At 38.0% G+C, this 11,191-nt stretch overlaps 1 protein-coding gene across 1 annotated transcript in view; it reads left to right on the top strand.

Moving 5' to 3' along the window:
* LOC107035679 (growth factor receptor-bound protein 10-like) overlaps positions 1 to 6,630 on the top strand; it is a gene marked incomplete at its 3' end in the record, with an annotated part of 73,889 nt that extends 67,259 nt beyond the window's left edge. The window contains exon 7 of the mRNA XM_015253227.1: positions 6,598 to 6,630. Coding sequence (XP_015108713.1) covers positions 6,598 to 6,630 — 33 coding nt within the window. The remainder of the gene's footprint in view (positions 1 to 6,597) is intronic.
* Positions 6,631 to 11,191: the final 4,561 nt, after the last annotated feature.

Below are 11,191 nucleotides of genomic sequence, written 5' to 3'. Positions count from 1 at the left end.
GGGGGGGGGGGGGGGGGGTTGAAAACGGTGGGGATTCTAGAAAACCTGCGAGCGTTGCACATCGGCTCTTCCTTACTACGGAAATTCACCTTCCTCATAACGTCTGCAAAAATTTGCCTCCAATTTCACAAGTACGGGAGAGACTGCTCGTGCGTTGCAACCGCATACGCTCTTTAATATGTGCGCAGGGAGTTGCAAAGTTTGCTTTCATCGAGATTCTTGGAGATATGCGGCGAATGTTGGGGTGTTTACATAATCTATTATACTCTGTCAACATCCTTTTCTCTACTTAATGCAGGGCGAAATTGGGTCGGAAGGGGTGAGTTTTCAGTGAATGCACATCATATTTTATCGGATGAAACACCGAGTTGAATATTTTGACCTCAAATGTCCGGCAGACGATGGCTGAATTATTCGGATTATGTCCCCTTTACGTTTCCAGGTTTTTCGAGGATTGCACTGCACTGGTAAAAATTTTTGTCTGAATTTTCCGCGCCAAATTCAGGAAATTTCGGGATTTCTTGTCATTGAAAAATTAAATATTCCATTGATTTTCTGTTCGAATGATCTGAAAATCAATGAAATACTTGACTTTTCAGTTCAATTGCAGAAAATTGAAGGAAAAATTGTACAAATTCATGTCATTTTGCTTATGAATATTCATGTTCCATTGAAATTTCAATCAAATTGTGAAATGTCCATCTCACTTCCCCTGAAAACTCATGAATTTTCTTGAATTCTACCGAAAACTTCCAATTTTATGATCATTTTTTCCCTAAATCCGATTCAATGTCACTCTCATGAGAATTACTGTCATATTTTCCATGAAATTAAAAAAAAATCTGACAGTCCGAAGAAAATAATACCTCATTTGAAGTCTAAACGTTTTAAGGAGCGGTTCACCCCGGGGAAAAAACTTTTTCGTTTTTCGAGAAAAAAACTGTAAAAATACTATTTTCCGTCCGATTTTCCCCCAGGAATCTGATTTTGTAGGTCATAATTATCTCCTGTCACTCAAAAGTGGAGAATCTAATTTTTTTAAATCGAAAAATCAATTGAACAAAAATCTCCAACGTATTTTTTTCGAAATAATTTTTTGAATATGATCTGAAGGTTTTGCTCCTTAATTATGAAAAATGCGGGAGAAAATGCATTTTTTAATTTATTCGTTTATCAAAATTTTTATTAATATCTGAAGAAAAGAATTACTCTAAAAAATAAAAGGAATAGAAAAGTTATTTGATTCAAATGTTTTGTGACTCATTTTTCACTGTCGAAACCCAAGTGACGGAAAAACCTCAGGTGTTGCGAATGTTCTTGTACAATAAAATTCATCTTCTCTCAGGCCTTCCCAATCACCTCTCTTCATTCGTTTTCAAAAACTTATGGATCCATTCGACCTGCAGACTTCTTTTCAAACGTCTTTTTCACGATGTAGCTCCTCTCACGAAGGCCGACAAAACCCTGGAGTTACTCACAAATAACATGCAATCAGCTAAAAGCATATTTCACTTCTCACGTTTTGTACAATTGAAAAGGCAAAGCGAAGAAGTATATTTCACTGGATTGAACGAAAATTATGAGTTACGAGCCTGCACTCGTGTTACTTTTCAGCATTTGAATTCGTATGTTGAATTTTTTCATTCTAATATTTTAGGATTGAATATTGTGAATCACAATTTCACGGAATTGATAAGGGTTATCTGATATTTTTATTCTACGTTGCCATTGCAATTCGTCGGAGATGATGTAACCGTACCGTTGGAATTCTATTTCAAATATTTTTTATTCTTTTCTCAGAAAAGTATTATTCTCTGGAATCAGGCCAACGATCAGGTGCAGTCACCTCACTCCTCAGCGTCACACAAGTTGAGTTTCCATATAAAACTCGAGTTTTTTATTCTTTGCGTTTGTTACGTCTGGTGACTTATCGTATTTTTATTGTTATTGAGAATTACTTTTATGGAGTTGTATTTCTTCAAGTTTTATTTTTTTAATGGATCAGTTGATTGAATTTATTCACAAAAAAGTGATTATGATTTGAGTCAAGTCGGAGAGACATTTGATTTCAACAATTCAAGTTCTAATTATACGAGTACACTGAAAAAACTGCTCTTTCATTAAGGTCAAGTATCCCTCCGACTTGAATCAAGTGTCAATTCACTTGAATCAAGTCGCAGAATTATCGCTCTAGTCTTCAAATACTTGATTCAAACAGAAGCCAATGGATTGATTAATCCCTAAAAATCTACCGGTGTCACGTAATATGTACCAACTTTATTCAAGTCATTAAAAGTTTGATTCAAGCCGACAAATCTTGATCCAAATCAAATTGATGCTTGATTCAAGTCCGACAGATACTTGATTCAAATATTTAAGTTGTAATTCTACAAATAAACTGAAAAAACTACTCTTTCATAAGGATCAAGTATCCCTCGACTTGAATCAAATATTAATTCACTTGAATCAAGTCGCAGAATTGTCGCTCTAGTCATCAAATACTTGATTCAAACAGAAGCCAATGGATTGATTAATCCCTAAAAATCTACCGGTGTCACGTAATATGTACCAACTTTATTCAAGTCATTAACAGTTTGATTCAAGCCGACAAATACTTGATCCAAGTCGAATTGATACTTGATTCAAGTCGGAAAGATACTTGATTTAAAAATTTAAGTTGTAATTCTACAAGTAAACTGATAATACTACTCTTCATAAGAGTCAAGTATCCCTCGACTTGAATCGAGTCGCGAAATCTACTTGAATCAATAAATAGAGTCCGACCCAAATCAAGTGGCTATGCAGTTTGCACATTTTTTAGTGAAACTCCATTCAAACTGCCGAGAACCTCACGAAATGAGCCGATCCTCGACCCGATTCATAAATCTAGTTTTTTCTTTATAAATCTACAGGTCACGTGATGAATCCCCTCCCCAAATATTGAAAAACGTCCCTCCACAGAATACAATCTTTTGCTCTCCAGCTAATTGATGAGGCGTGACCGAACCGGAACTGAATGAACAGACTCTCATCTGGAGTACATGCTTGTCATGCACCTCAGTTCGGTTTCCTTTCATGCAGTAAAAGAAATCCATCAATCGCGCTCCAGAAAAGTATGACCGCACGCTGACGAGTTCTGCTGCGGACACTGCGTGTCACTCCCCGTAACGCTCACGCTTGAAATATCTTTGGGGCACGTCCAGCGGATGGACCATTGTCCATTCTTCACCCGCGTGAACTTGAATGGGAATCTGATACCTCCTCCACCGAGTTTCGTGTATTCTTTTGCGTTTTTCTTCTTTGAATTTTTTATTTGCGGGACTCGGAATTTTGCCAGGGTACTTCAGCCACTTCAGTGCAGATTCTGGGGGGTGAGAATAAGTTTCTTTTAATTTTTGAAGCTATCCCAAGTGTCAGATGGCATTAAATTCAGAGGATTTTCAGAATTTTTGTGAAATTCTTATGAATTTTGAAGTCTTTACAGGGAATAATTTCATTTATATTCAAGTCACGAGAAAAATGGGAAATTTTATTAATAAAAAGTGACTAATTCAGTTGTGGAACAATAGAAATATCAAGAATATAATTTTATATATAGTTTATACTTCATATTTTATATTTTTCGTCACCCAAAAAAATAAAATAATAATTTCAAGAATTATAAAAATAACAATTTGTACTGAAAACATTTAATTTATAGTGTATTTTCCCCAAAACCGTCAAAATTTGAAGCAACTTCAATTAACAATCCATGAAATTAAATTGTAAACCCTTTTTTTTCTCCATCGACCCCTCCCTTTTATTTATCTTTATTCTTTAATGCATTTTGTTTCGACCCTCTCGCTGGATGTTCCGTATATACACGGCTAGAAAATAGGGTTTAAAAGGCGATAACAATAAATAAGAGAAGATCGTAATTCTCAGCGTGGCCGGGGTCACCCCGAGATTCATAGTTCCGGTGCACCTTTTGCAAGCGAGCCAAAAATCCCCTGTACACACTATCACAGAGTGTACTCACGTGCCAGAATCCTCTTCCCCGTTCTCGTTGTTGTTTTATTTTTTTTTCCGCTGTCTACCTGTACTCGTATTTATGCGTTTTATACTGGACGAGAGTGTCGATTCAATTTCACAGAATATCGGGGGGCGACTCGCCCCATGATTGGGCGACACCACGACTTCGAGGTGATGAAGTCTGTTTCACGTGATTACAGCGTTGATTTTAGTGATTTCAGGAACATGCACCCAGAAAAATAATTTATTTGAATCAAATAAAGTTTATTCAAAGCAAATGAAAGCAAAATGAGATGATTGTGTTTCAAAAATAATCTTTTCTCTTTGGAATAGTTGGGCTTTTCTTCGATAAAAAATTATCAATAAATTGTAGAAGAGAGTTCTTTTCCATTCAAATAACATTGATTATGGAGTTTAAATATGATTATGGGGTTTGAAAAATTAGTATTTTTCATTCAGTGATAATTTGGTTTTTCTTCAGTAGGGGGGCCTCGCCCCCTTCAACCCCCCATCGGGGGGCTTCGCCCCTCCCTAACCGTTGTCGCACTTTTGACTTCAGCCTCGACATAAAATAGTACGCGATATTCGGACGATAAATGGCAAGTTAAGATGAGTGGAATCGCCAGTTATTTTAACAAAGCTCCGGAATAAAATCAAACTCATTAATATAGGTTTTTTTCCAATAACCAGCAGAGTTTTATCATTAAAATTTTGAATTTTCAGCGATAACTAATTCATTTCATGTCATTCTCGAGTTAATGACAATGGAAAATGGTCCATTTTGCCTTAATCTCCTCTAACAATTCATGGAAACAATTAATTTTTAGAGAACAAAAATCACACGAATGATTCCACAGCAATTCAAAATCACAAGAAATACAAGTCTCGATATAGAACAACTTCACGAAACGTTCTGCTTTTAGAGATAGGAATGTCTTAAATTAAGACGTCTTGAAAACACAAGTTTTTACAGTGTACCCAACGACTTCTCGAAGACACTTGAAAGCTTAGACTCGCATCCCAACGGCGAAATCTGTGAAACTGAGACAATGAGGAAATGGAAGGGACTGGAAATAGAGGAAACACAGTGCCTGGAGCATCTCGTTTGCTCGTCCTAGCCCTCCACGTCGTACTCCCCCTCAAAACACAAAGCATTTGAGGATCTTGTCTGCGCGGCTCTTTAAAATTTCAGATTATAGATATATGTGGAAATGTATCTCCGGTTCCATTAGCCTTGGGTCTCGATGTCCCTGCTCCCCATATTCTTTAATATTCCATTGCATTTCCAATAACCGAAATGGAATATCAAATTACGGAATGTCAAATGTTAGCGGAAGACGAACATCAACGAAAATCATTCACGTGAACTCTCGTATTTAATTTTTCAATGGAAAATAGTGCTGTTCGCAGCTGGAATCATGGGGGTATTCTGTGATTAAGTCAAATCGATATCACCTGAAATCATTTAAGGTATCTACTTAGAAAACAGGTTTTTCTTACGATTGTCCCCATGTTTTTCATAGATAATGTTCATAACATGCCCCGGATACTGAAAAAAAATTCCAACTAGCTGTACTACACAGTTTAGGAGATGATAAATAATTAAATGCGGGCGTCTAGCACGCGAGGCACAGGCCCATCGGGGGTTATGAGTCCGCTCAAACTCGATTTTTCCATTTTACGAAAAAATAGTTCTTATAATGCTCTTAAGGATTTTTGACCTATCAAGTGGACAACTCAGTTGAAAAGAAAAATAAAATTGTCTGAATAAATCATTCATGTTACAAATTATTTTTCTCATTAAATTAGAAGTGTTATTGCGTACTTCTTCGGTTTCAAAAACAATAATTAAAGAAAATGTTCGTAAATAATGGAGGACTTGTGACTGCGATGGTAAGAGTCGAATTTTGATCGGGGAAAATCGGCTAGTAGTGGGGTTGTAACAGTGAGATGAATGTTTGTGTGTGTTATACATGTCCATATGCTTCCAGCACTGAATTATCGTCACCGACTTTACCGACCTCGATCAGCTGTTGTGCGGTGTTGTCGCGTCGCTCGACTCGTAATGGCGGTCAAATTTTTTTTTAGAGGAATTCGAAAATCCATCGAAGATATCACGCCTATATGGCCCGGTCCCCTACTTGTTCTCGCCGGCGATAGATTCTCCATAGTCTAAAGTAAATGGCTTGTGGTTTTTTTTCAATATCTTGAGTGTCTAACCCATGCAACATCTCGATCAAAGTTCACACGGTCACGTTTCTTCCCGAAGCGTAATGTTACAAGAAGTGATTTACAGAAATTAATTTCTCACTAGGATGCCCCGATGGGAGGATTAAGATTATTACGAATGTGTGGCTCAAACGTGAAGCTGACATATGAGACAATATCAAAATTATGATGAATAATGTGGGTTTTGGCTAGACATCCTTAAGTAAGAAAAGCATGCGTTGAAAACTGTCGCCATGAGCAATGACAGAACGACATCAACGGCGCAGCCGCGACAGCTGTAGTTGTAAAATAAAATAAAATCTCAAATTTCAGTTCCTCAAAACAAACAGATAATCGTATTTTCCATTTTTGTTTCAGCCTCACAATGCCACAGCTCCAATGCGTCCAATGGTGAGTCCAAATAAATCCTTTTATGACATCTCTATAATTCAACAGTTGACACTGATACTCGTGCACCACCATTCACGCAATAATGAATGAACCGCAGCAATAAAAAACAGAACATATAAATGGATAATTCGAGACGCCGGGCGCGCTCAATGCATCTCCCTCCGTATAAATAATTTATAATCCCAGCCACGGAGGAGGCAAGCAAAATGCTGTGCCTCTGGATACATTGACGGAGAAAAATGTGTGCGCTTCAGGTTAATGCAGGGACTTAAAACCTCACAGGGTTGTTTTCCGGTGGGTCGAAATGAAGAGAGATAAGCGAAAACGGGCCTTCGTGTAACTGGCGAACCGAGTGGAAACTTTCGCGACGCCTCTGTTTTTCCATTTTATGCATTCAAATACCGATTTTTACGCTCATCTCGCGAATTTGTTTTTCACTCAATTTCAAAATCACATCAACCTGAATTCGTCATCCGTCAGATTGAGGTATTATATTCCCGCAGAACAATCAAAGGACGAGAGAACGATTTTGCATTTCACATTTTATGTCTTGATTTCCACAAGAAAATACTTTTGAAAATTGTACAAATGGAAATCAATTTGGAAAGTTCTAGAGTGATACCCAATGATTCATTGAATTTTCAATGATGATATCACTGAATAAAAAATAATAATTTTTCAAACCCCATAATCATATTCAAACTCCGTAAGCAATTTTATTTGAATGGAAAAGAACTCTCTTCTACAATTTATTGATAATTTTTTATTGAAGAAAAGCCCAACTATTCCAAAGAGAAAAGATAATTTTGAAATACAATCATCTCATTTTTAACACAATTCACTTTATTTGAACGATAAAAAACTGTCTTCCACAACTTTCATATAATACTTCTTTCAATTTGTTGAACATGATAAACTTTATTTTACCAAAAAATACTCTTTTATATTAACAAAAAATACTCTTTGGTAACCAACGACAACGTCAACGGGACTGAACGCCATTGCCCATTGCAGCTCTCATCATGGCGTAGTACTCGCGACGTTCTCTATACATGCCACCAGCGGCGCTGGTGGCGCCTGTTTATCGCCCTAGACCTTACTTATCGCATCGCGTAATTGCTTAATGCATAAGGTCATAATACGCAACTTATTGCGCGCAAAACAAAGTCAATAAGTCGCACTTTTGACGTAGCCGTGACATAAAGTGCCTTCGGCGAGTGCTACCTTCCGAGAATTAAAGAAGACCAAAAAATCCGCGGAGCGTGCGTAAAATTGCGCTTTATGCACAAGCGCTTCGCAATCGTTGCAAAATGGCCGATGACCTAGTCTAAAAATAATCCTCAATAAGAGTTCTAACAGTCGACAATATCTGTTGAAAAGAACGATATTGAAAAGAAAATTGTCAGTCTTGAATATCCTCAACGAAAAAAAATATTCATCAGTCTCGTTACATAATTAACGACCGCGGAAAGCCCTTATCCCCGTGATTGGCCGGTTCCTCTCTCATCTCCGTAATTGGACACTTCTTTTTCCCCCCCAGGTTTATGAATTCACCAGCAGTATTTAAAGGGACGTTAAATATTTGGTGTGTCGGTTGCCGGGTAGCAACGCGCCTGCGCTCGCATCCCCATGCCTTCGCTGTATCTAGCCGCATATATATTCGCACTCTTCTTCACTCGGTATTACATACTGTCTCACTTCAACATTTCCAGCACCTGCGCCCGCCCACCGGATGGAGGTGGGGGGGAAGAGCAAAGTCGAGGGGATTCCTCTCTCTGTCTCGCGATAACTCCTTCGCCTGGCGACAGGAGCTGAATAGACACCCCCTTGACGCTACGAGGGCCATTCATCTATCGATCGACATCGAATATAGAACTCTGACTATGTAATCATTCATTCCCCTCCGTAACAGTACCTATTTCAGCTGCATATTGAGTTGTCTGCGGTTTTTGGGAAATATTTGATGGTTAATTTGATTTTATATGGACGAGGTGAACGGTACCCTACATTTTTTAGATGAAGATGCAGCCGAATGGAATAAGATTTATTTTCAGATTCATGATCTTGAATTGAGACTTGTGAGAAAGTCTTGAATTGAGATTTTCAAATGTCTCAGGTTAAAACTTTCAAAAGTCTTCAAGTGAGAGCATGAAAGGTCTCAATCTGAAACTTTCAGAACTCGACTTGAAGAAAAATTTCAAGTTAAGCTCGGAAAGTCTTAAATTGAGGATTTTCTTGTTTTGAGGCGTTTTAAAATTCACGTTTTCCCCAATAAAATTTCTAGTGCCGGCACTGGAATTTTTTCCTGGTCGTCACTTTGCGCCTCTTTTCCCGTGCTAGCACTAGAATTTTCCTAAAAAATTTCCGTGAATTATCAAAAATTATCAGTTGAATCTCGTGAGGACTGTATAAAATACCCGTCAAATAGTGCAATTTTATTCGCTAAAATTTGGATGGGAAGACTCAGTGAAATTTGAAATTTAAAATTTTTCTCACCAGTGTACGCCATCATCCAATAACCTAAGACGCCGAATAAAATAACAAATCAATAATGTTCATCATCAATTCCCCTCCGTTCTTCACACATCTCGCAGCATTGGATATCGTCAATTCCTCAAACAGTATATTCTCATATTCTCCCGAATTTCGTTATGTAAACCGAAATAGGACGGAATTTATGACATTCTAGCGGTAAATTCTCGGCAGGCAACTGGGTACAGAGGAAATTCACTACACCTATACATTCGTAGGTGCGCGAAAACGGAGGTGGGAGGGGGGGTTGAATTTTTGGTGAGACCAAAGTGAGAGACGATGGGTTGAGGCACAAGTGAGATTTTCAACCCCCGAGACTTATTCTTACGTGAAGCCCGCAGCATAAGATATTCAAATGAAACGTCTCTTGGTGGTTCCTCGTATATACGAACGGAAAAAGGAATATAAAGGAGGAAAGAAGAGGTGGCAAGCTCACATTGCCGTTGCCACTGCTCTCTTTATTGGGTAGGGTTTTACCCGTACGTTAGTATATGGCTTTATACAAAAGACGCCGCTGACACAGGAGACGGAATATATCGGCGCTGACAATTTCCTTAACAATGTGAGGATTTTCCTTTTGAGGAAAATTGAAATGCGAGAATTGTGATATTTCGGGGCTCACGGGGAGGGGAGTGGCAATATTGCTCGTGGTCCTTTCAATGTTCGTTGACAATTCGATTGAATTTTTCATCTGGGTAACGGTGTTGAAAGTTTCTAGTGGGTGTTTGGGGTCTTTGGGGTTTGACGTGGAGACGTCTGTTATTTCACGGTGCAGGTCATTCCGGCGGCACCCCTACCGGCCAGCGCCATCCGGCGAATTTTTAGTGAATTCCAGATTATTCTAGAAATTTCGAGAAAATTCTCCGATTTTACAGAAAATTCAAGAAAATTCTCCGATTTTCTAGAAAATTCGAGGAAATTTACCAGGTTTGTGGGAAATTGGAAAACATTCTCTGGTTTTCCAGAAAATCCGCGCAAATTTTCCGGATTTTTAGAAAATTCGAGAACATTTTTCTATCCTCTGAAAAATTCGAGAAAAGTCTCTGATTTTATAGTGAATTCTCCAGTATCCTCGAAAATTTGAGAAAATTTCCCGGTTTCACAGAAAATTGGAGAAGAAACTGAGATTTTCTACAATATTTGGATATTTTTTAGCTGTGTGAACTTGCAGTCGAAGTTTGATAAATCGATTTTTTTTCTTATAGTATCGATTGTACTCAGTGAGTACCTGAATGTACCACATTCATTTTCGTTTGTACCCCACACCCCTAGACGCGAATTGTGATATTTTGGGGCTCAAAATATCACAATAAGGGGTGCGAGAAAAATCGCGCAGCGTCGGAAATGAAGGAACGGAAAAAATTTTCATGAGCAAGGATTCAGCATGGATAGTCCTTGTATGTACTATATTTTTCCATTTCATTTATCAACCGCTTCAATACTTTACCCCCTTGTAAAATCTTAAATGTATGAGGGACGTCAGGAAAACATACAGATAGATTCTAAATACTCGTACTCGTTAGTACTCGTTTGTGCCAACGAAAATTATTCATTATTATTATTATTTTTATTCTCATCAAATCACCTGATTCCATTTTTATCAACCGTAAAATCATTTCCATTCGATTCCTGAGAAAATTTGGGGTCACTACAGGCAGATGAATGGCTTAGAATTGCGTTTTTTCACTTCCTACACCCTATACAAGATGAATTGAATTAATTTTTTTTGCGATTTCGTTTTTCGCTATTATCTCGGAAACTATGAGAGATAGAGCCTTAAAACCTATTCCATTCGATTCCTGAGAAAATTTGGGGTCCCTATAGGCAGATGAATGGCTCGGAATTGCGTTTTTTCACTTCCTACACCCTATACAAGGTGAATTAAATTAATTTTTTTTGGCGCTTTCGTTTTTCGCGATTATCTCGGGAACTATGAGAGATAGAGCCTTAAAACCTATTCCATTCGATTCCTGAGGAAATTTGGGTTCCCTATAGGCAGATGGACGGCTCAGAATTGCGTTTTTTCACT

The sequence above is a fragment of the Diachasma alloeum genome, unplaced genomic scaffold, assembly GCF_001412515.2.
Source record: "Diachasma alloeum isolate Michigan unplaced genomic scaffold, Dall2.0 Dall_scaffold_00200, whole genome shotgun sequence".
Classification (NCBI taxonomy): Eukaryota; Metazoa; Arthropoda; class Insecta; order Hymenoptera; family Braconidae; genus Diachasma; species Diachasma alloeum.
The sequence above is the reverse complement of the archived record's forward strand: the minus strand, read 5'-3'. Positions and strand labels throughout refer to the sequence as shown.